Source organism: Lepidochelys olivacea, assembly GCF_965140295.1.
Source record: "Lepidochelys olivacea isolate rLepOli2 genome assembly, chromosome: 1".
NCBI classification, from domain to species: domain Eukaryota; kingdom Metazoa; phylum Chordata; order Testudines; family Cheloniidae; genus Lepidochelys; species Lepidochelys olivacea.
The window spans coordinates 27,839,987-27,865,864 of NC_140411.1; the positions used below are offsets into that span (position 1 = coordinate 27,839,987).

Consider the following 25,878-nt stretch of genomic DNA (forward strand, 5'->3'; position numbering starts at 1 on the left):
GATTGGAGGAAGCACAAAAGTGTTTGAGGGTAAATTGAACAAGGGGGCGATAAAGGTTGGAGTCCTGCGCAGAGCATAGGCAGGAGGGGATTATATGGAATTGTAAATTATTTTAAAATAAATCTGCCATGTAGCCAGTGCCTTTAGATTGCCTATCCTTGAAAATAAGAATGGCCATACTGGGTCAGACCAAAGGTCCATCCATCCCAGTATCCTGTCTACCGACAGGAGCCAATGCCAGGTGCCCCAGAGGGAGTGAACCTAACAGGTAATGATCAAGTGATCTCTCTCCTGCCATCCATCTCCACCCTCTGACACACAGAGGCTAGGGACACCATTCCTTACCCATCCTGGCTAATAGCCATTAATGGACTTAACCGCCATGAATTTATCCAGCTCTCTTTTAAACCCTGTTATAGTCCTAGCCTTCACAACTCCTCAGGCAAGGAGTTCCACAGGTTGACTGTGAGCTGAGTGAAGAAGAACTTCCTTTTATTTGTTTTAAACCTGCTGCCCATTAATTTCATTTGGTGGCTCCTAGTTCTTATATTATGGGAACAAGTAAATAACTTTTTCTTATTAACTTTCTCCACACCACTCATGATTTTGTATCCCTCTACCATATCCCCCCCTTAGTCTCCTCTTTTCCAAGCTGAAAAGTCGTAGCCTCTTTAATCTCTTCTCATATGGGACCCATTCCAAACCCCTAATCATTTTAGTTGCCCTTTTCTGAACCTTTTCTAATGCCAGTATATCTTTTTTGAGATGAGGGGACCACATCTGTATGCAGTATTCAAGATGTAGGCGTACCATGGATTTATATAACGACAATAAGATATTCTCCGTCTTATTCTCTGTCCCTTTTTTCATGATTCCTAACATCCCGTTTGCTTTTTTGACTGCCACTGCACACTGCATGGACGTCTTCAGAGAACTATCCACGATGACGCCAAGGTCTTTCTCCTGATTAGTTGTAGCTAAATTAGCCCCCATCATATTGTACGTATAGTTGGGGTTATTTTTTCCAATATGCATTACTTTACATTTATCCACATTAAATTTCATTTGCCATTTTGTTGCCCAGTCACCAAAATATGTTCCAATTTAGCTGGCTTTAGATCTGTGTGGCCTTGAATTGATTCTTAGCCCAAATTTCCAGTCCTACAGTAGTTTAAAATGTTGCTTAAAATGTGATGAACACTTGCGGTAGCCATCACTGTTGTGTCTGGATACCAACATACCGACTGACAGTACATCACAGTGCAATATGTGGGGCTGAGAAAGGTACAGGATTTAATGAATGCTTCGTCCGGTAAGAGAACAGGTTTAAAAATCAGGGAAATTATCAGTTTTGTGGCCTTGATGATGATGAGGAAAAAATGCCCAGAATATGCATACAGCTCTCTGGTAACACCCACAAAACTAATGTTTCTATAGCAATTCAAAGTACCAAAATACTAAGTCATTCCAATTATTGCTGGAAACCTTGGTGTTGTGAATCTCTTGTTTAGATCATTAACAATCCTCTCTAGGGTAGATCATTTTAATTAGGATCAATTTGCTTTCCCATTGAATATTCTTGCATTTATTTTGATTATGGAAGTGACTGTTTAACATTAAATGATGCCTCTCAACTCCTCTGCCCCAGCACATATATGAATAACATAACAGACAGTTCTGTAAAGCAAATCGTATTTCTTTGCGTGCATGTTGAGTGAACTGACTTGACTCCAATAACTCTTAGTCATAGTTGCTTTATTGATTTATTTATTTCATGTTGTCTGTAGGTTCTTATCAAAGTATTGGATAACAATGATAATGGCCCGGAATTCTCTCACCCAAGTTACGATGTCACGATTTCGGAGGACATTCTCCCTGATACTGAGATACTGCAGGTTGAAGCTATAGACAGAGACGAGAAACACAAGTTGAGCTACACTGTTCACAGCAGCATTGACTCAGTCAGCATGAGAAAATTCAGAATTGACCCCAGCACAGGGGTACTATACACTGCCGAGAGATTAGACCATGAAGCTCAAGATAAGCACATCCTTAATGTAATGGTAAGAACGGAATATAAGCTTGGTACCTAGAACAGTATCGTTGTTTAAGATGTATATTTGCTTTAGTCTTTGGATAAGCAAAGAGTTTTCAGTATAGTAAATGATAATTAATTTAATCTTTTCCTACACTATGCATTGATTTTACATTTTTTATTTAAGCTCTGCAAGACTTATTACCAGTACATTTTATCTAATATGAAATGATTTGCCATCTTGAGGGACAACAAGCAAGAAACGTTATAATCTCTTGACATTTGGCCCTTTCATCTGAGATCATTTTCAAAGTTTCTGAAGAGAAGCTAAAAAGTTCTTTGAGAAGTCGCTCACAGAAGAATCGCTTCTTGCAGTTCACAAAGCTGTAGCCTTGGGAAGCATGGCAGCCTGATAGATAGTTTACTTATATAGGTTTATTTTAAGGTGGTAGATATTCATATGCCGCTACTTTTCCGAACATGGGAGTAGGCAGAGAAAAAATTAATTATCAGTTTGTGTGCTCAGTGTGCCTAAATTATAGAGGTGAATGTGCTCTGCTTTGATGTGGAAGTTGCATATTATGAAGTGGAGGTTAATTTCAAAACAGATTAGTTTAAACTCAGTTAGTTTAAACACTGTAACCTACTAATTTTCTTTAGTTATCTCAGAGCCCTGTAGAATAAGCCCTTTGAAGCACCACCGTGTGGCCTGTTAGATGCAAGGCTAGCTTTAGGAAGAAACAACTTAGGCACCATCCTGCATACTGCGACTCATCTTCAGGCAAGCAGAGCCCAAGGAGAAGGCAGGCTTGTGGTGAGTGAGAAGTGACAGAAGCTAAGAAGTGGTGCAGACATGACTATAGAGAAACCGGGGCATGGAGATCATTGCTAGGATTGTGTGCTTAGCCTCCATGTGATGCAAAGTTTGCTTGCTTTATTTAAGAAGAACCAAAATATTCAAGGTTGTCTTACACCTGCCGGTAGGATCTTCACTGTAGCCAGTGCTGAGATTTTGGATGTGGGAGTGAAAGAAAGTACAGGTGTAAATAATAGCTCCAGGTCTGCAAGGTATTGAGTCCCTCTTGCGAGGTTTGATCAGTCCCCACTGACTGCAGTCTAAGTGAAGAGTGCTCAGCACCCCGTAGGATCAATACTGTCCTTTTTACCCTGGGTACCATGATCTTCAAAAATGTATGCACATATTTGCTGATACAAAAATCCACACGTACCTGTATGCGCAAATTGGATTTTTACATGCAAACGATTAGATAACTATATCTTTGGTCATTGTGTGTGCAATCCCATACATTTTTTTGGAAAGAAGGTACAAAGCTACGTAGATGTGCACTGTACATACTGCTGCTTTGTTCCCCTGCTATGGTGGCAATGAGGGGCGTGGCACATCGCAGTTTATATTTTATTTGTCAGCATCAGAGAACCTTTGGCACAAACTCAAAACTGAACATCAAATGAGACTTTACGGCATTATTTTGTATCAGTTTAAAAATCTACATCTTCAGTGTGGGGGCACCAGGAATAAATTTATAACAAATTAAATTTAAAAATACCCTCCAGTCCTTTTTCTCCTCTTGATTTCTCGCTTTGTGCCATCTCTTCTGTTTGTCTGTCTTTTAGATTTTAAGGCCTTCAGAATGGAAAAAGTCTGTACTTAGTGTAATGTACAGCAAGGAGCACATTGCCAGGGCTCAGATAGTTATTATTACTGCTAATAAAGGTATTTCAAGATGTTTCTCCTGCATTTTTTCTATAGGTTCGAGATCAGGAGTTTCCTTATAGAAGAAACCTGGCCAGAGTCATCATAAATGTGGAAGATTCCAATGATCACAGTCCCTACTTCACCAGTCCTTTGTATGAAGCTTCGGTGTATGAGTCAGCAGCTATTGGATCTGCTGTTTTGCAGGTCACTGCTTTGGATAAAGACAAAGGAGAAAACGCAGAGCTTATCTACACTATGGAAGCAGGTTAGAGGACAGGGACAGAAAAGGCTGCAATATGATGCATTCTATAAACTGAAAAGAGTGATTATATTAGAGATAGGGTAACACTAAGAAATCTTTACGGATTCTTGATCCTAGCTATCCCCTGATGAAAGTGTACAAAAAGTACAAATTCTTGTCTGCTGTTTTCCACATTTAAGCTACTGATCAGAGAGAGCTGACTTCATTTTAATTAGATGGCTACTGAGACTTCTACCTCTAGGTCAGTGGTTCTCAAAGCCAGTCCACCGCTTGTTCAGGGAAAGCCCCTGGTGGGCTGGACTGGTTTTTTTACCTGCCGCGTCCGCAGGTTCGGCCGATCGCGGCTCCCACGTCCCTTGGCCCGTGCCGCTTCCCGCAGCCCCCATTGGCCGGGAGCGGCAAACCGTGGCCAGTGGGAGCCGCATTCTAGTGCAGTGGACAGGATGGCTTCATCATAAACTAACACAATGACAGCTGGTGCTAACTGGCATCTTTGCTGACATTTTAATCAGAGGAGCAGGGAGACTGAGGCCACTTTTGCCGGCATAGAGTATGATATCCCTCGTCCCCGCAGCCAAGATTTGTATGCATGCAAAGGCCCTAGTATAGAGGCATCTTATACGAGTATAGAAGTGTTTTGGCTGGTACAGCTTATCTTTCTCACTGAACCTGTATAAGCTACACTAGCAGTAGCATTTTATCGCTCGTATAAGTTGTGTCTACAGTGGGAAGGTTTGCCGGCATAGCTATACTGACAAAAATGTGAAGCATAGCTTAGGCCTGAGTTTCCTTTCTGGCCCTAGAGTTGGTTACTCCAGAGTAGAACTAATAGCAAGACTTTCTGGAAACTTGCATTGCCTTTGTCCATGCTGTGCTGCTGCTGTGAAAAATTAGTGGATGTGAATCTCCAAGGCTGTCAATCTGTATTTTTCATGGTTTAATTTCCCTAATGCATTTCTGGGTGTATGCATATATATGTAAGAGGTGAACATTTTATTGCTTTTATAGATTTGAATTTAGAAACCATTTCCAAAGCCGGAAATTAGTATGCATTCAGTAGAGATACTTGGGAAAAGTGAGAAAATGGAAAATCCTATCTCTTAGATTGCTTTTGTGTTGCTGCTGCACTCTGCACTTTGAAATAATGTGAATTTTCCATTTTAATAATAATAATGCTTGGCACCTATATCACACTTCTCAACTGTAGATCACAAAGAAGAGGAATCCCATACTCCATGATGGTCCCAATGATTAATCAAGACACAGACTTCACTTATTAGACCTTGATCTTGCAGACTGATCTATTCAGGTGGCACTTATGCTCTCCTAGAGACCCATTCACTTCAGTGGAGCCATGCAAATTTACACCAGCCAAGGATCTTGCCCATTATTCTTAGTATCATAAACATATTAATAGACAAACACTAAGCATACCTATTAAAACGCAGTTCAGAAAGTTCAACATCTGAGCCAGTTTCCAAAGTATCTAAATAATCCTCTTCACTTTTCAGTGAGAGATCAAGAGTTTTCCAGTGGCCACACAATCTTTATTTTTTGTGCTATTTATGTAGTCTTAGCTTTTCCAGAAAACCTAAGGCTACATACCCAGCCCTGAGCAAAAATATTTTCTTGGCTCTGTCTTGTGTTGTTTAAGTCTATTAGGAACAGGTTCAACTAAACTGAAATAAGCCTCGCTCAACCCAAAATAAGAGTGCCTGTACAGCTTTATGCACTACACACCTTAAATTAAACCATGCAACTTTCTCATGGTGACAAACCCTAAGGAACCCTCTTTCTTGTTCACCCGTCTCTACTCTGGAGGCTTTGTAACAATGACAGGAATTGGAATTTCACTTCCTTAAACAAATAAGAAGATAATGTTGTAAGTTGTTCGAAACAGAAAACAGTTAAATACAGACCTGAAAAGCAGCCAAGCTGGACAGTCTAAGTAATCATATATATTATTTATGCATGTGGTCAGAATGCAGGTTTATTATTTGTATCATGGTATCCTCTAGAGGCCCCAATTCAGATCAGGAACATTGAACTAGGAAGGGTTCAGGTGCACAGAAATATCCCTGCCCTGTGTGATGGGGTTGCATGTGATGGCGGGGGGCAGGGCTCAGCAGCCCTGGGTCTCACTTCCTGTTTGTCTTACGTTCCTAAAAACTCATGCTTCAGGGTTCCAGCCAGCCACCTGCAGGGAGTCAGAAAGGGATTCCTGTGTGTTCTGGGTTGTTTTTTTTAATCTCTTTCCTCTGGCTCATCAAGGACAGCCAAAGCTGGAGATGGGACATTGGGCAGGGAAGGCCATGGCTCTGAGGTGGCACTGAGCACTCTGTCTCTCTCTCAGATGCTTGGCTGGCTGGTTCTTGCTCACTTGTTCCGTGATCACCATCTGTGGGGTTGGGAAGGAATTTTCTCTCCGGTCAGATGGGCAGTGACCTTGGGGGATTTTTTGCCTTCCTCTGCAGCATGTAGGTACAAGCCACTTGCCAGGATTATCTGGGTATCTTACTTAATCATTTCCCTGCCATTCCAGGGGTCTTGGGCATCTCATTCCTTCCCATTCTCTGTTTGAGGCACATAATAGACTGGTCTCCCATGGACTTTGGTTTAATTTTGGTTGTTGGGTTTAGTGTGCAGGTGCTGGGTGGTGTTGATGTTCCTGTCATATACAGAAAGTCAGACAGGATGATCTGGTGGTCCCTTCTGGCCTTCAACTCTAGGAGCTAACAATCTAAATAGACAAGACAGATAAAGGGTGGAAGCAGAAGCACTCAGAGGTGAAGTGACTAGCCCAAGATAAGTAGCAAGCTGGGAACAGAAGCCAGTTTCCTGAGTCCCAATCCAGTATTCTATCCATTGGTTCATGCTGCCTCTCTACACATACTACTGGTTCTGTCTCCCACTGTCCTTCCTGTGAACATGTTCCAGTATGGTCAGCCAGTGCCAAGAGTGTGAGCAGCTCCAGCAGAGTATCAGACAATGTACTATCTAGGGGAGGAGCTGGTCTCAAGCTCTATGGACAGACAGCTGTGGCTGTTTTTGCCAGATTTGATGTCTTCTTCCCTGCCACAACAAGTGACTCTATGCACAATTAATTAGGAGGGCTCCCATCAGCCATACAAATAAATGCGGCACGGCATTATGTTCAGATGGAGTATGTTGGTGAAATACAGTTCTGCACTGTGTATTACCGTTCTACGGGTGGCCTTTTCTTTGAAAGAAATAGATGCCATACGTTTTATTTATTGTGGCCCTTGGGAAAGGGAATAGATTAATAACCCTGGAAGAATTAAGTCCTGGTCATCACAGAATGAGCACAGCATGGGCAGCTGCATTTCAGGTTACCCATGCTGACACACCAATATGCCTCCACCCTTTCCTAAGGGATCAGCCCAGGGAGAGAGGGCACCCAGCTCTCTATCTCTGTGCCTGTTCCATCCTTGGCCAGTCTGCTGTGGCTTCCAACATGGGAGCCAAAAAAATGGTGTTTTAGAACAGTCTAAATAGTCAAAATGGACTAAGGATGGGTGAGGAAATGGAGGAGAAGAGACTTTCCCAGTGTAAGTAGCGGGGGTAGCAAAAGAACGCCTCTGTTCCACTCGCACTGGGGCAGGGGCCAGCAGATCACTTTGTTCAAGGTCACCAGACCTGAGTATCTACCTGAAGCAGATTCCAACCGGCAACCTAGTGATAAAAGACTCCTTGTTCCATAACCTGAGCCATCTACTTCCCTCCATGCTCCTCCTACATGATTCCCTCATTGGGATATAGTTTTATATTCCCTATTATAATGTGTGTGTGGGTGAGGGCATGGGATTGGTTTATTGCTTTTTTTAAAGAGGTAGACAGCAAACCAGTGAAGAATTGCACACGTCCTACTATTTTTATTAGTCCGTCTGTCCCACAGCCCCCTGGTTTGTCTTGTCCACCTTTTATGACTTGTCTGTGAGACTGTAAGCTCTTTGGAGAAGATACTGTTATTTACTATATCTTTGTACAGCACCTAGCACAAGGGGACCCCAACCTCGTTGGCCTCTAGGCGCCACCACACTACACATCATAAATAATGTAGTGCTGTAAGTATATGGCTACAATGCATTGTAATATAGTACATAATGGAGACAGAAAATAAGATGATGATAAAATGATGTTTAGGTTATTAGATGGCCATTTTTAGGCTGTATGTTTTCCTCCTTTCTACATATATCACATCACAGAATCATAGAGCCTTGGGGTTAGGGGGGGACTGCAAGAGTCATCTAGTCTACGCCCCTGTCAAGATGCAGGATTTGTTGGGTCTAAACCACCCAAAACAGATGGCTATCCAGCTTCCTTTTGAAAACCTCCAATGAAGGAGATTCCATGACTTCCCTAGGCCATCTGTTCCATTGTCCTGCTGTTCTTACAGTTAGGAAGTTTTTCCTGAGATTTAATCTAAATCTGCTATGCTGTAGTTTGAACCCTTTTCCTCTTGGTCTGCCCTCTGTGGCAAGAAAGAACAGTTCTTCTTTATCTTTTTTGTGGCAACTTCTTGTGGAGCCAGTACACCCCATCACCCTTTGGGGCGTGGGGAAGAGCATTAAAGCCCCGCAACTGAGTCCCAATGACCACCCTGAGCCTCAGGGCCTAGTGGCCAGACTCAATGTGGCTGCCCTCTTAGTCAAGGCTGCGTGATCGCGCTGACAGTGCGGAAGTGGGCTGCCACCCAGGGGTTGCTGGCAGCCAGGGAAGAGGGATCCAGGCTATCCCTGCTCCACCAATTCCCAGCCCACGGCCCTGATAGCAGCGAGTGGATTCACCACTACATTAGTGAGGATCCGTCTGAAACACGCTGCCTTTGTCCCGGTTCCACAACCAGACCAATCTAGTTACTTCCTACCCTGTTTTCTAGTGTTGCTATGCACAAGTCTCCTGGGGGTCATCAGTTTGCAGAGCTCCCAATGACTTGGGCTTCCGTGGGCAGCCAGGTTTTGGCCTGGGTCTCGGCGCGCTTGGCCTCCACGATCGGGGGCTTCAGCAGCTCCGAGGAGGGAGCCTGCAATGAGCGTACTTTCTCCTCACCCCCGACTGAACTGGCCTTTTATACTGAGGCTCCAGTTGGAGCATGCCCAGCAGTGGCAAGGGGATGTGGCTTCCTCCACCCACCATGTGGGGTTAAGTCCTCCTTCTCTAGTGTGGGGCAAGTACACCCCGTCACACAGCTTTTCACATATTTGAAGACCACTATCATGTTCCCCCTTAGTCTCTCTGTCAAGGTTCCTTCCCCACTCTGAACTCTAGGGTACAGATGTGGGGACCTGCTTGAAAAACCCCCTAAGCTTATTTTTACCAGCTTAGGTTAAAACTTCCCCAAGGTACAAACTATTTTACTTTTTGTCCCTGGACTTTATTGCTGCCACCACCAAGCGTCCAACAAATATAACAGGGAAAGAGCCCACTTGGAAATGTCTTTCCCCTCAAAATCCCCCCCAAGCCCTACACCCCCTTTCCTGGGGAAGGCTCGATAAAAATCCTCACCAATTTGCTTAGGTGAACACAGACCCAAACCCTTGGATCTTAAGAACAGTGAAAAAGCAATCAGGTTTTAAAAGAAGAATTTTAATTAAAGAAAAAGTAAAAGAATCACCTCTGTAAAATCAGGATGGTAAATACCTTACAGGTTAATCAGATTCAAAACATAGAGAATCCCTCTAGGCTAAACCTTAAGTTACAAAAAGACACAAAAACAGGACTATACATTCCATTCAGCACAACTCATTTTATCAGCCATTTAAACAAAACAGAATCTAACGCATATCTAACTAGATTGCTCACTGACTTTTTACAGGAGTTCTGACCTGCATTCCTGCTCTGGTCCCGGCATAAGCAACACAGACAGAGGGAACCCTTTGTCCGTCCGTCCCCCTCCAGCTTTGAAAGTGTCTTGTCTCCTCATTGGTCATTTTGGTCAGGTGCCAGCGAGGTTGTCTTAGCTTCTTAACCCTTTACAGGTGAAGGGGTTTTTCCTCTGGCTAGGAGGAATTTAAAGGTGTTTGCCCTTCCCTTTATATTTATGACATATTTAAGGGGTGAAAGTAAAATTGAACTCTTACCAGTAGGGGGGGCTGGGAAGGGGCGGGGCCTCAGGCGGAAGGGGCGGGGCTGGGGGTCAGCATCCCCGAGCCAGGCCATCCGCGCTGCCTGGCCCATGCTGCCTGAGGCTGCAGTGGCGATCAAAAGGGCCCGGGGCTTTGGCCAGAGCCCTGGGCCCTTTTAAATTGCCGGGCCCAGGACAGCTACTCTTTTTGCCCCCGTCAGCGGCCCAGGAGAGGGGGCAAAAGGGGCAACAATGTTAAGCTGTAAGTAGGGTCCTTTGCCGTGGCAGGGCTTTAACGTCGCTGCCCCTTTTGCGTTCCCCCTCCCCCGGGCAGCGGCAGCAGCGCTTTAAAGTCAGCTGTACGAACCGGTACCGGCGGCCACGTTTTACCGGTACACCGTACCAGCCTGTACCTCCTTACTTTCACCCCGTCCTCTTTTCCAAGCTAAACGTACACAGTTCCTTCGGCCTTTGCTCATAAGGCTAGCATTCTATCCTTTTGGTCATCTTCACCTCTCGCCTCTGGATCCTTTCCAGTTTCTCTACATCCTTTCTATACAACAGTGACCAGAACTGGACACAGTACATCCAGCTGAGGCCTAACCAGTGCCAAGTAGAGCAGTACTGTCCCCTCCTGTGGCTTGCATGCTTTGCCTCTGTTAATACAACCCAAAATTGCATTTGCCTTATTTGCAACAGCATCATATTGCTGACTCATCTTGAGGTTGTGAGCCACCACAGCTCCCAGATTCTGCTGCTGCCAAGACAGCTATCCCCCATTCTGTATTTGTGCATTTGGTTATTCTTCTCTAAGTGTAGCACCTTGCATTTGTCCTTGTTTAATTTCATCTTGTCTGTAGCCCAGTTCTCCAATTTATCTAGATCCCTTTGAATTTTAGTTCTGTCCTCCAAAGTGTTTGCATATAGGTTTGTCTTCTATAACTGCCTGCTGTTTCTGTTTCATCATGAGCTCTGTCTGCTTTTCCAGACTTCAAGCCTCCATTTACTATAAAACTGAACTCCTATGGTTTCATTATCCACAGACGTTCCAATCCTAGATGCATCAAAATTGAGGCTTCATTTGCTGTAGTTTCTATAACCTATAAATTCTGTGCAGTGAGGATGCTGATTTTAGCAGCTGGGCTCAGATCATCCACAGCTTCTTCATTCACAGGAAGTGTTTTGAATGATGAAAGCAGTAGTCTCATAATTTAATCAGAAATTTCTAAAGGAGAAAAACAACCCCCCCGCCCTACATGTATCAGTCTGTGATTCCTGTTAGCTAGCAGTAACAAAATAAAACTGCTCGGCCACATGCAATGTTTGTCAGTGCTACCAGTGTGCTCATCCTTGTGGGAATCTGCACCCCGGGCTTCTCAGTGAACAGCACAAAGTTTGGTTTAGCTAGCATAACCCTTGGCCTCTGTCGCTCTTACGGGTGTGTTTATAGCTGATATGTGGGAGCCACTATCATACTGATCTCTGCTGTTTGGACTAGCCTCTGTGCCTCAGAACCTGCAGCAAATACGGGTAGTCTTAGAAGTCAGTTACAGCTTTCAGAGAATCTGTATTTATTTACTTCTTGGGTCGCCACATAGTTTGTTCTCCAGCTGGAATTTTCACACATGCTGCCCTCTGCGCAACAGCTGGAGCAGTTGCCACTAAAAGATCACTGTTTACTAATGGTTACCACTCAGTGGTGTATGAGAAATGTTCTTACAGTGGCCATGGGTCCTTGACTAGCAAAAAAGATCCCCGGAATAGTCTCCATGATAATGTACCATGATATCGGGAATGGTTTGACAACAAAGATTCAGAATTGGTACAGGTCTATATATGCTGTTTGGCTTTGGAATCAAAATGAGAAGAAGGAGCTAAAAGCTTGTGTGTATGCTTATACACACACACACAATGAACCACATTTTAAGCAATTACTTAAGATGCCACACACAAAAATGTTGCCTAATAGAGGTGACATGTAGTAACAGTTAAAAACTTGGACAGACCCTGAAGTTTTGCATCTGTCTCCTGAAGAACAGTCAGAGTGTATATCACACGTTAGTTTAAAAAGCACACAAACCTGTGATCCAAACAAATTATTTTCTCCTTTATGCAGTCTGTCACCTCTCTGTCTGTACATTCTAACACTGATCTCAAAACATTTTCTACAAAATCTTATTAATCTAGATTTCTCTTTCTTCAGAAATCAAATAATAAACCTCTCTGACACAAGATACTGTTATCTATTTTATATGGTATTGTTCCTTGTAATTTTTCTAACTTCTATTCTAACACTTTGTAGTCAGTTCTTTGTAGCCTTGAGCTACAGTAATCTTCTCTACAGGTGCTTAATAGCCTCTTTATTTCAGGCCATGAATTGTTATCCCTTTATCAGACAATTGGCTTGTTAGCCTATGATCCCCTTTTTGTGTCTCAGGTATGCAACTATTTGATAGTCTAATTACATAATGTGGGAGGTGCATTTGCCTACATTTTACTTTTGCATAATATACATTGCCCAAATTTTCAAAACTAGGATCTTAAAGGTAGGCTCTTAAATTCATGTGTAGGCACCTAAATAGAAATAGTGTGGTTTTCAGAAGTATTGAGCACCTGTAGTAACCATTAAAATAATTTTAAAATCTTTAAAAATAGAGAAAAAGGCTTTGTTTTAATCAATATGAAACAAATGTATAAACCAAGATTTTCAAAAAGGGGCTCTTAGGACCATATTTACATACATGAATACATGGTCTGATTTTCAGAAGACAGTGGATGTTGCTGGATGCTCAGTACTTATGAAAATCAGGCCACTTATTTGATTTTCAGGCCACAGATTTAGTTACCTGCTTTTTTCATTCTATGCAATTACTGGTATTACTGATGACCACTTGTGGGTTATGGTATCATAGTCAGATTAGTTTTATAACATAATGACTATGGTATCATAGATTAGTTTTATAACATCATTTTCAAGATTTCACTTCTAATATAGCTTTCAACATTTATGTTTTAGGAAACACTGGGAACACGTTCAAGATTGAACCAGTTTTAGGCATCATCACAGTATTGAAGGAGCCGGACTTGACAACAATGGGACAGTTTGTTTTGTCAGTCAAAGTAACTGATCAAGGTTCACCACCACTGTCTGCAACAGCAATTGTACGCATTTCTGTGACCATGTCAGATAATTCCCATCCAAAGTTCACACACAAGGAATACCAAGCAGAAGTTAATGAAAATGTTGATATTGGAACTTCAGTCATTTTGATCTCTGCAATCAGTCAGTCTACATTAGTTTATGAGGTCAAGGATGGGAATGTGGATGGAGCCTTTGCTATAAATCCATATTCTGGAGTCATCACCAGTCAAAAGCCACTTGATTATGAACGCACTTCCTCTTACCAGCTCATTGTTCAAGCAACTAACATGGCAGGCATGGCATCAAATGCCACCGCCAACATTCAGATTCTTGATGAAAATGATAACCTGCCAGTTTTTATCCTCTCCCAATACTTAGGCAGCATAAGTGAAGCTGCTCCTGTAAACAGTATAGTCCGGAGTTCAGCCAACAACCCACTGGTGATACGAGCCACGGATGCCGACAGTAATCAGAATGCTTTGCTGGTTTATCAGATTGTTGAATCCACTGCTAAGAAGTACTTCACTGTAGATTCCAGCACCGGTGCGATCAGAACAATTGCAAATTTAGACCATGAAACCATAGCCCACTTCCATTTCCACGTGCATGTTAGGGATAGCGGAAATCCACAGCTCACAGCGGAGAGTCCGGTCGAAGTTACTATTGAAGTAACTGACATCAATGACAATCCTCCAGTCTTCAGTCAGGCTGTGTTTGAGACAGTCTTGCTTCTTCCCACTTACATTGGTGTAGAGGTTCTTAAAGTCAAGGCTACAGACCCAGATTCAGAGGTTCCACCTGAACTAACATACAGTCTGATCGAAGGCAATGTGGACCATTTTTTGATTGATTCAGGTACTGGGGTACTCACCATAAAAAATAATACTCTTTCCAAAGATCATTATATGCTTATAGTAAGAGTGTCTGATGGGAAATTTTACAGCACTGCTATGGTGACCATAATGGTAAAAGAAGCCATGGATAGTGGGCTCCATTTTACGCAAAGTTTTTATTCCACTTCTATTTCGGAGAACAGCACTAATATCACAAAGGTAGCTGTGGTGAATGCTGTTGGAAACCGTCTCAATGAGCCCTTGAAGTATGGCATATTAAACCCAGGGAACAAGTTCAAGATCAAATCCACCTCAGGAGTCATTGAAACAACGGGCATCCCCTTTGACAGAGAAAAACAAGAGCTATATGAGTTGGTCGTTGAGGCAAGTCGTGAACTAGATCATCTCCGTGTGGCCAGGGTGGTTGTCAGAGTTAACATTGAGGACATCAATGACAATGCTCCGGTGTTTGTAGGGCTGCCTTACTATGCTGCTGTACAAGTTGATGCTGAGCCTGGTACCCTAATATATCGAGTGACAGCCATTGATAAAGATAAGGGTGCAAATGGTGAAGTCTCCTATCTGCTGAAAGAAGACTATGGGCATTTTGAAATTGACAGACAAACTGGTAGTGTCACTTTAAGAGAAGCTTTCAACTCTGACTTATCTAATATAGAGTATTTAGTTATCATCCTTGCAAAAGATGGTGGTAATCCATCATTGTCTGCTTCAGTAGAACTGCCTATTACTATAGTTAATAAAGCAATGCCTGTATTTGACAAGCCCTTCTATACAGCTTCTGTAAATGAAGACATAGAAATGCACACCCCAATTCTTAGCATAAATGCAACCAGCCCAGAGGGCCAGGGTATCATTTATATCATCATTGATGGAGATCCCTACAACCAGTTTAACATTGACTTTGATACCGGCATTCTGAGTGTCATCAGCCCATTGGATTATGAAGTAAATTCTGTTTTTAAGATGACAGTACGAGCCAGTGATGCCCTCACTGGTGCTCGGGCTGAGGTCACTGTGGACTTAATCATTAATGATGTAAATGATAATCCTCCTGTTTTCGATCACTCGGCCTATAATGCCACCTTATCCGAAGCATCATTGATTGGGACTCCTGTGTTGCAGGTTGTTGCTACTGATGCAGACTCTGAAAATAACAAAAATATACAGTATCAAATTGTCCAGGACTCCTTTAACAGCACTGATTATTTTCACATAGATAGCACAAGTGGCCTAATCCTGACAGCCCGTATGTTGGATCATGAACTATTACAGCAGTGCAGCTTAAAAGTCAGAGCAGCTGATAATGGATTCCCACCACTGAGCAGTGAAGTTCTTGTTAGTATTTATGTGACAGATATGAATGACAACCCTCCAGTTTTTAACCAGTTAATATATGAATCTTACGTGAGTGAACTGGCCCCTCGGGGTCATTTTGTGACTTGTGTCCAAGCTTCTGATGCTGACAGCTCTGATTTTGACAGACTGGAGTACAGTATCTTGTCTGGAAATGATCGGACCAGCTTTCTAATGGACAGCAAGAGTGGCATTATAACTCTGTCTAACCATCGGAAACAGAGGATGGAGCCAATGTATAGCTTAAATGTCTCTGTCTCGGATGGATTGTTCACCAGCACAGCTCAAGTGCATATTCACATCCTTGGTGCTAACCTCTATAGCCCCGTGTTTTCACAGAGTATTTATGTGGCAGAGGTTAGAGAAAATGCTGCACCTGGAACTAAGGTAATTCATGTAAAAGCGACAGATGGAGATTCTGGTATATATGGCCAAATAAACTACTCTATAATAAATGATTTTGCCAAGGACCGATTCTTAATTGATAACAATGGACAGATCCTAACAACTGAGAAATTGGACCGAGAGAACCCTTTGGAAGGGGATATCAATATATTTTTGAGGGCCCTGGATGGAGGTGGGAGAATGACTTTCTGCACCGTGAGAGTGATTGTAGTGGATGAGAATGACAATACTCCCCAGTTTTTGACAATAGAATACAGAGCAAGTGTCAAAGCAGATGTTGGAAAAGGTCATTTGGTCACCCAAGTGCAGGCATTAGATCCAGATGATGGAACCAATTCAAGGATCACTTATTCATTATATAGTGAAGCCTCTGTTTCAGTGGCAGATCTGCTTGAAATTGATCCTGACAATGGATGGATGGTCACCAAAGGTAACTTTAACCAGCTGAAAAACACAGTTCTGTCATTCTTCGTCAAAGCAGTTGATGGTGGCATTCCCATGAAGCATTCCCTTATTCCTGTCTATATCCATGTTTTACCTCCAGAAGCTGTTTTACCTTCCTTTTCCCAACCCCAATATTCCTTTACAATACCAGAAGACACTCTCATAGGAAGCACCCTTGACATTTTGCATGTTTTGCCAAGCCAGGGTGCTGTGTATAGCACTGTTAATGGTGAATTAGCTGAAAACAACAAGGAAGGGATTTTCATCATAGACCAAGACACTGGAATCATAAAGCTAGATAAGAGACTTGACCATGAGACAAATCCTGCTTTTCACTTTAAAGTTGCAGCCACCATACAGCTTGACAAAGTGGACATTGTATTAACTGTGGATGTGGAGGTTAAAGTGTTGGATGTAAATGATAACAAGCCTGTGTTTGAAGCTGCCAACTATGAAGCTGTAATAATGGAAGGGATGCCAATAGGGATTAATCTTATCCAGGTTAAAGCAGTTGATGCAGACTGGGGTGCAAATGGGCAAGTCACATATACTCTTTCAGCAGAATCTGATCTGGACAAGATCATGGAAGCCTTCTCAATCGATAGCAACAGTGGGTGGATCAGCACATTGAAGGACCTAGATCATGAAAAGAATCCCACTTTTACTTTTGCAGTGGTTGCTTCAGATCTGGGAGAAGCTTTCTCCTTTTCATCCACCACCTTGGTCTCTGTCACTGTGACAGACATAAACGACAACACACCAGTCTTTGAACACGAGGTGTACAAAGGATCCGTAAAAGAGAGTGACCCTCCCGGTGAAGTTGTGGCAGTTCTCAGCACATGGGATGAAGACACGTCTGAAGTCAACCGGCAGGTTAGCTACCATATCACAGGTAAGAAACTTTCAAACCCCTTTTCTTCCTGAAACCTGCCGTTATTGAAGGACTGAGATTTAGTACAGATTGACATGAAAGATTTAGCAGGATGTCAGGTACATCTTCAGCTTGGAAGCGAGTCAGTTCTGTTTCTCTTGGATTTATTGTTCTCTTGGATTTATTGTTCTTAATTTGACCAGAATTTTGTAGCAATTAGTGAAGCTTAGAGATAGAAAGAGATTTGTGTGTGTGTCACTCTTTCCCCCCCCCCACCTACCCCTCCCCACCAATTTCACAGCCCAGCACTTCATGCTGTGCTGCAATGTAAGGAGGTGTAACCCATCATGATTGATGTGTCAGCATGGGAAAGATCAGAACTTAATGTATCAACCAGAGAAAATAAACAGCATTTATTCTCAGGAGGAAAACCCTTACATTTCTAAGCACGTTTTTTTAATTAAACCTTTCCCCTTCCTGATAGGGGAATTTTCATTTAAACTTTCATTTAAAAATTCAATTTAAAAAATCATTATCTTTGGAAAAATTGATGTGCAATGTAAATTAGTGAGGGAGGAATACCACACTTTCCCCACTTATGAGAAGCATCATATCACAAACCAGGGAAGCAATAACCCTCCTCACTGCTGTTCTGGTTAACAGCTGTGCAGTAGGTATATGGTGTAAACGTTATTTCACTAATTTTTTTTCCAAGCATAGTAGTATTGTTTGTTCCTATCATGCTATATTTGTTGTCATTCTTTTTTTCCAGAGCAATGTTAGATGTGTCTGTATGTGTTGGAAAAGGGAGATGGAGAGGGGAATGGGATGTGATTATTTTGTCTATGCCTATGTCTGTTATCTGCATTCTCCAGTACTTTTTTGGGATTAAGGTTTTGGTTCCTCCTGCCTCTCATCCTGCCAGAGCTGCTGATATATTGTAATGACCTGGTTATTGTGGATATGCACCGCTGTCTGCACTGGATAGAATTAGAACTGCTCCCAGTTTTGTCATAGACTCAATTCTGCTAACAAGTAATGGGCAAAAATAAGTCTCATTTAGCTCAAGTGGTGCAGGGGTTTGTGTATTTGGAGCTGGAGGATCTGAATTCTGTCCCTGCTCTTGCTGTCAAATGCAGAATGGCTGTGGCACGTGGTATGGTAACAATCGTGAAGTCCTAGGTAACATGGATTTGTCATCATATACATTCAAAATACCACAGGTTTCAAGTGATTTAATAATTCATTTTGACCATTTGAAAAGAGTCTTTACTCAGTTGGAAAGTGAATTCTTCCGCTCCTGTAAAGGCTAAACTGGTATATTAATAGTGTATCATTTAATAGTATATAAGGACAGGAAGTGAAGGATAGTTTTGTGAGTAAAGAACAGGAGTTCTATTCCTGACTCTGCCACCCACTTCCTGCTTCATTGTCCCTGTTTGTAAAACTGGAATAGTAATGCTGGTGTCCTATTGGTTTTGTGGCAGTCTTAAATCTCCTGTTCTAAAGCACAATATAGATACATTATGTATTAATCCACTTCCTTTCATTTGAGAAAAATACCAGTTGAACAGCAGTCTCCTCCCATAAGACCTAAAAGTTTCAAAACTATCCCTTCCTGATTTTAAGTTGTCATAGAAAATTCTAAAAATGCTACTGAAAAAAGCAAAAGGTTTAAAAGGCACATGTGATATACCATTGCAGTTGCTAGAACATAATACCAAAGAGGCTTTGCTATCTTCATTTTTTTAAGACATCCTCTTAGATATGGGAAATTGTAGAATGAAAATCATCCAGAAAAATTTAATTCTATTGGCTAAAAAACAAATGTTAAAATACAGTTGCATTTTCACTAATGAAACATTCAGTTCATACTTCGAGTTCAAAATGAGTTTTGCTAGTGGACTTAAACATTTCTTGAGATCAAATTAGCTGGGGATTTTTTTCAGTGACTGTGTCATTTTGAGGGTATTTTGAGACCCAGAATATTGTTCTGTAAATACAGTCACGCCTGAGCCGTTCACTGGAGCAAGTATGGATCACTGAATTAAAGAGAAAAGAAAGTAAATGAGGAGAATGGCATTTAGGGCACTCAAAATAGCCTTTCATACATGTCCCTGAGGACATGTAACACACAGAAGGTGTGGAAAAATCGCCTTTTAGATGAGGCATAAAATCAAAGCTCTAACCACTTGTGACAACTAAAGTTCTCATAATACTTTCCCCAAGAATACATCAATGATCTCAGTGTTCTGGCCAACTTCTAATATGGATAACAACACTGTCCTTGACTAACATGCCCCTCCCACTTTTAGTTTAACATAGATACAGTTCTTCAGTTCAAACCTGTTTTTCAGGCTTGCTCTGTGCTGGTAAACAGCTGCCATTTTCTAGCCCAGAGCCATTTGCATTTCACGGGTGGAAGAGTGATGCCTATTTGTCCATTTATTGACAGTCCTTGTAAAACAATTTGGGATCCGTACCAATGAAAGGCACGATATAAAAGCTGGCTGTTAAATATCAGCAAATCCCTAGCAGTGATAGCTGGAGATGGAAGGGACACTGTTGCTTTTCTTGTGAGAGCACAATTTTGGCCAGTTGCATGCAATAAACCATGGGCCTTTTCATGTGGGTTACCGAAGACTTGTCAGTATTGTTTTAGACAAATAGAGAAGGTTTTCTTGGTGTTTGCAGTATTACCTACAGGCCCCTGTAATTACTGTAGGGGGGAATGCCCTTGTTAGTGCAAATATTGCAGGTTTTGTAAAAGTATTTAGATATCTGAGGGCTTGTCTGCTCGGGGAAACTCAGGAAAGTTAAGGCAAATCAACTAAAAGGTGTGAAGTCACCTTCAAGGTGGAGGGGAAGCCTGATTCAAGGCAGATTAAGTTACTGTAAATTAGGGCCACTTTACTTCTTAATGAGGGCATCCACACACAATGTGCACTGACTTCACACCTCTAGTTGATTTACATTCACTGTCCTGAGTGTCCCTGTGTAGACATGGCCTAAGGTAACTGGACGTAACCACTGCTTGAGGCTGTTAAGATTGCATCCCTGTCCTTGAAGCTGTTGAGCACCCACAGTTCCTATTGAAGAACGTGGGAACGGAGGGTGCTCAGCAGCTGAGAGGATCAGGCCCTTAGTGAGGAGGCATGGGCGATAGCAGCTTCGAAGTGTGCCAGTGGAACTCAGTCTGACATCCTCAGTGTGGCTGACCTACCTGGTGAGGCGGTATGCCTAGCCCAGTGTCTGACTGACATCTGACCCTGGGCACGGGTGAGCTGGTTGATGCCCATCTCAGATGAGACTGAGGTGTAATGCTGGTAGATCAGGGGAAAGCAACCAGAAAATGTGGCTGAGATTATAACTTTGATCCAGCAAGTCATTGGAGCCCTTGCCTGTGTTTCTGATTAAGAGAGGAGGACCCCTTATTCATCTGCTTTCTCGGTATTTTTTTTTGGAAGGGAGAGTTTGTGGTGAGTATTATTTTCTTTTTGTCTGTGTTTGTTTTGCATGGGAAGCTCAACTGGTATTTATTGAGTAATTTTGGGGTGGGTGGCACATTTTTATTTTTGCTTTGTGTGCATTTCAAGCACCTCTGGGCAGATCCTCAGCTAGTGTAAATGGCCATAGCTCTGCTGAAGTCAATGGAGACAGTAAACCAGAGCTGAGGATCTGTCCTTTAAGGTATGTAAAACACCTGCGGCTGCCCGTGTCAGTTGACTTGAGCTCACAGGGCTTGGGCTGCAGGGTTATAAAAGTGTAGTGTAGATCAGTGGTTCTCTGCCAGGGGTACACATACTCCTGGGCGTATACAGAGGTCTTCCAGGGGCTATTCAACTAATCTAGATGAATGTTTCTCAACCTGGGGGTTGTAATCCTCAGTGGGGGTCGCAGGATGGGTTTTGGGGGGTCACAAGTGCAGGGTTGGGGGGGCAAGCAGGGCAATTGCCTGAGGCCCCACACCACAGTGGGTCCTGTGAAGCTAAGTTACATGCTCCAGGAGGTGGGGCTCAGGCTTCAGCCTCACCGCCGAGGCTCTGGCTTAAGACAAAGACTCACAAGTGGGAAAACAGGCTCAAGTATCACACTGAAATGTAAGTACAATATTTATATTCCAATTGATTTATTTTATAATTATATGGTAAAAATGAGAAAGGAAGTAATTTGTCAGTAATAGTGTGTTGGGACACTTTCGTATTTTTATATTTGATTTTGTAAGCAAGTAGTTTTTAAGTGAAGTGAAACTTGGGGTACTCAAGACAAATCAGACTCCTGAAAGGGGTACTGTAGTCTGGAAAGGTTGAGAACCACTGGTGTAGATGTTTGGGCTTGGGCTGGAGTCCAGGCTCTAGGATTCTCCCACTTTGTGGAGTCCCAGAGCTGGAGCTCCAGCCCGAGCTTTAACATCTATACTGAAATTCTGTAGTCTCACCACCCAAGCCAGCTGACATGGGCCAGCCGTGGGTGTTTTCTTGCAGTGTAGACATACCCTTAGAGTCATTCAGTAGCCACTTCTGAGAGCCCTGAGAGCTCAGGTATTTGCAGGAGGAGGTATATTGGCAGATATAAGAATATTGTCCTCAAAAGCTAAGGTGTGGTGGTAGAATTTGGTGGGTTGTCTTTATCGTTTGGGCAACTCAATAAGCATGTGCACTGTATTAAATTTTGTGTAAACTCTATTGGTTTTAATATGCATAAATCACATACAGTTCCAGATAGGCACTAGACATTTCTAAATAAATAAATATGAAATCCAAAGAAAGAAACAAAATAAATTAACCACTCTCGTATGCACTACAAATAGGGAATAGTTTTCGCAGTGAAAACTCATGTGGTCAGCATCTAGTTTTCAGCTACCCTTTTAGTTGTTATTACTTACGTATGTGCGCTTTAGTAATAATATGTATCAAGATTTGTTTATTTGGGATCAACATGTTTCTGGATTTCATTGTATCCAGCTGTTTTTTCTTTCATTAAACTTGTGCCCAAGTTGGTTTTGTACCATGTGCTGAGTAGGGCATGGGGGAATAGGCCATTAGTCAAACTTCAAGTAACAAAAGATGAAAGATTATGCAGATTCTCTTAGGCCATGTCTGCACTACCCGCCGGATCGGCGGGTAGTGATCGATCTATCGGGGATCGATTTATCGTGTCTAGTGTAGACGCGATAAATTGATCCCTGATCGCTCTGCCGTCGACTCCGGAACTCCACCATGGCAAAAGGCGGAAGCGGAATTGACGGGGGAGCTGCCGCCGCCATCGATCCCGCGCTGCGAGGACGCGAAGTAAGTGATTCTAAGTCGATCTAAGAACGTCAACTTCAGCTACGCTATTCTCGTAGCTGAAGTTGCGTATCTTAGATCCATACCCCCCCCCTTATGTAGACCAGGCCTTAGCCTCAAAAGTAATTCTAAAAAGTTGCCTTTATTTTTAGCTAACACTTCAGTGTTGTGACATTCAAAGCAGAACATAAGAAAACTGCCAACAGATTTTAAAGAATCCATTAATACTTGTAGTCAGGAGGCGTCCGTTTAAAAATTCTACATTATTCAGAGTGAAAAACTAATTAATTAGAATGCCCTGAGGACACAGAATCTGCTTAACTATGTTAGTGGAAAAGTTAATTAATCATTGCAGAATGAGATCTGCAGCAGGACATACATATGAGTGCTAGAAAATGGTTCCATGAACCACAGCTTATTTTTATCCTTTCCTTTTAAGAATATTTCCCTGACAGTATTTTACTGTTTGCAGCTCATTATTTCTGTGACATTTTATCATATGCCTTCAGTCTTTCATCAGCAAAATGTAGCACCAGTGCTGAGCAATGGAGAAAGGAAGGATAATGATAACCAAAAAGGAAGAGACATATGAATCAATCCTTTGATTCACATGTTTTCTGTTTATCACTAAAAGAAAAGGAGGACTTGTGGCACCTTAGAGACTAGCCAATTTATTTGAGCATAAGCTTTCGTGAGCTACAGCTCACTTCATCGGATGCATACTGTGGAAACTGCAGAAGACATTATATACACAGAGACCATGAAACAATACCTCCTCCCACCCCACTCTCCTGCTGGTAATAGCTAAGCTATTATAATGTTATAATAGCTAAGCTATTATAAAGCTGTGTATATAATGTCTTCTGCAGTTTCCACAGTATGCATCCGATGAAGTGAGCTGTAGCTCACGAAAGCTTATGCTCAAATAAATTGGTTAGTCTCTAAGGTGCCACAAGTCCTCCTTTTCTTTTTGCGAATACAGACTAACACGGCTGTTACTCTGAAACCTGTTTATCACTAAGGTTTCTTGGTCAGTCAGATGAATCTCCTAATAGAATAAAGGAAAGAAATGTGGGATCTTAAAGACCCAAACATTTTATACATGCTCCCATAATTCACAGCGTATGATATAAAAGTTATTTCATGAACAACACAGCAGTAATGACTATAGAGTTGTTCAAGGCTGGTGTTACTATTAGCAGGACCAACCACCCAACTGATTAAAGATTTTACCTCTCCTCTTTACTTTGCAATGGGATATACATGAGGTGGGTATACTGCTTCATGTTAACTGAAGCTTGTTAATCATTTGCTTTAACCAAAGCATGTACATGTAACTCTCATGTACAGTGCAGAGAAGTATTGAAAGCCACCATGAAGTTAAACACATATATTTAAGGCTGTTTGTTTTATATTATAAAGAATTCTTGCTATGACTGGTTCGCAACCAGCTGTGGAGAAAAATTATGCTTCTTTACCTGGATGCTGAACTTAAATGGAGATATTTTAATGTTAATCATTAAACCTTTCTTGATAACCTGATTAGGATGTGCTTCATAGTTCAGTCAAGTCAGTGGTCAGTGACTTGACTGGTCTTTGGATCCAGCCCATGTTGCATAATGAAATACAATGGATCCTCTTTTGGGGAAATCCATTTTTTGTCACAATACAGCTTCAGCAAGGGCCTGATTTGGCCTGTCATTGAGCATTCTGTGCTCTCACAGAAGTCACTGGGAGTTCAGGACCTTTCAGGATTGGAACCTGTGTCCAGTGGTTTGCTATAAACAGAAAATAGTTAAATGTTTGATATACTAATTTTATACTTGAATACAAATGCACACACTCAGTCTAAAGGTTCTATAAAATATATGGCTGATCAATAAGCTAAACATCTTTTAAATCACAAAATTATTTCTCAAATCAGTTATAGGTTGGTACAAATAGTGTTGTCTAGCAATAAAGACTTAGGGCCAGACATCACTCCATTAATTTTAATGGAGATAGGCCAGTTTGAAAAAGCTTGAATATTTAAAGCAAAAGAGCGGTGGGACCGAGTGTGTGCCCTCATTTTCTGGTGTTTGATATACACACAAGGCTTAACATATGCATTCAACCTTTTTGTTCGGTTTTAAGTTTGCTGTGCCGCTCGAGTACTTCAATGAAGACACTACCTATGCTGATGGGAAAGCATAGGTATTTCACCTCCCCAAGACGTAGTAGCTAGATCAATGAGAGATTTCTGTTATCCATTTAGTGCTGTCTACGCTGGGGGTTAGATCATTTTAAGTGTGTCACTCAGGGGTGTGGATTTTTCACACCCCTGAGCGATGTAGTTATACCAACCTAATTTCATAACGTAGAACAGGCCCCTGAGAGACTTCATGGAGAACTGGCAGAGTTATGATATCTGAGATGCTAGGTAGTCACACCTAATAAAGTGGTGTGATCACAGGGGGAGAGTGATTTTTTTTATTCCGACCGTTTATAACTTTTTCTCTTTTCTATGTTTTTGTTAATGCCTATTTTCTAACATACTCACATAAATAGTTGGGAGAAAAGATTAAAAACCTGCCTTTTTCATTGGGGCCAAGAGATCTCACAACACACATCTAAGACACTGAGTGAGCCCTCCAGCAAAGCCAAGGAACACCAGACTTTACATTCTTGATATTGCTGAGGAGAAAAAAAAATTTAATGAAAAGACACCATTTGGGCTGCCTTTATACATCACAAAGAAGGAGGGCAGAAGGCCCCCCCCCACACTTTTTTTTTAACCTTTGCAGTCTCCCTTTAAGAGAACAGTAGCAAACTTTGCCCAGTGGGAAAAGCTTAAATAGCGGGTTAGCCTGAGTTGTAATTTGCTCACTGAAACAATGTGGGGCATTTCCGTCTCCCCATTCAATTCATGCAGCATCTGAGTTCATTATAAACAGATGCCATTCTGCCTGAATATGGTGAATGTATACATCTAGTTTTACAGACCAGGCATGTTCTAGGAGCTGTACACACAGATAGGAAGTCGTGATAACCCGACCCAAAAGAATTTCCAGTCCAATCTGACAACTTAAAGACAAAGGTTGGAGAACAGGCTACATCAAAGGAAGGTAATTGAAGGTGATCTTCTTATAGAAGAGTTAGGGGATTATATAATTTCAAATGCAGGTGTAAATAAGCATTAGAAATGTTATTGACAAAGAACCATGCCCCTTTTCACGTCACTTTTAATTCCTTGTATCCTTCAGTGTGTGAAATAACATTATTTCCCTCTCTGAGGATGATGGGGACGAGTCTTTCTCTGTACAAGCTGCTTTTCTCTCCATGCAATTTAATGATGTGGAAAAGTAATATTGCCAGGTTCGGTGTCAGTGTTTCAGCATAATGAAAAGCTGTTCTGCTTCACCTCCTTCACTCCTGGCTGGCTT

The 25,878-nt window shown here is 42.0% G+C and overlaps 1 protein-coding gene across 1 annotated transcript in view; it reads left to right on the forward strand.

Annotated features, from left to right (window-relative positions):
* FAT3 (FAT atypical cadherin 3) overlaps nt 1-25,878 on the forward strand; it is a 561,724-nt gene that overhangs the window by 435,089 nt on the left and 100,757 nt on the right. The window contains exons 10-12 of the mRNA XM_084627262.1: nt 1,788-2,063; nt 3,807-4,017; nt 13,116-17,189. Coding sequence (XP_084483388.1) covers nt 1,788-2,063; nt 3,807-4,017; nt 13,116-17,189 — 4,561 coding nt within the window. The remainder of the gene's footprint in view (nt 1-1,787; nt 2,064-3,806; nt 4,018-13,115; nt 17,190-25,878) is intronic.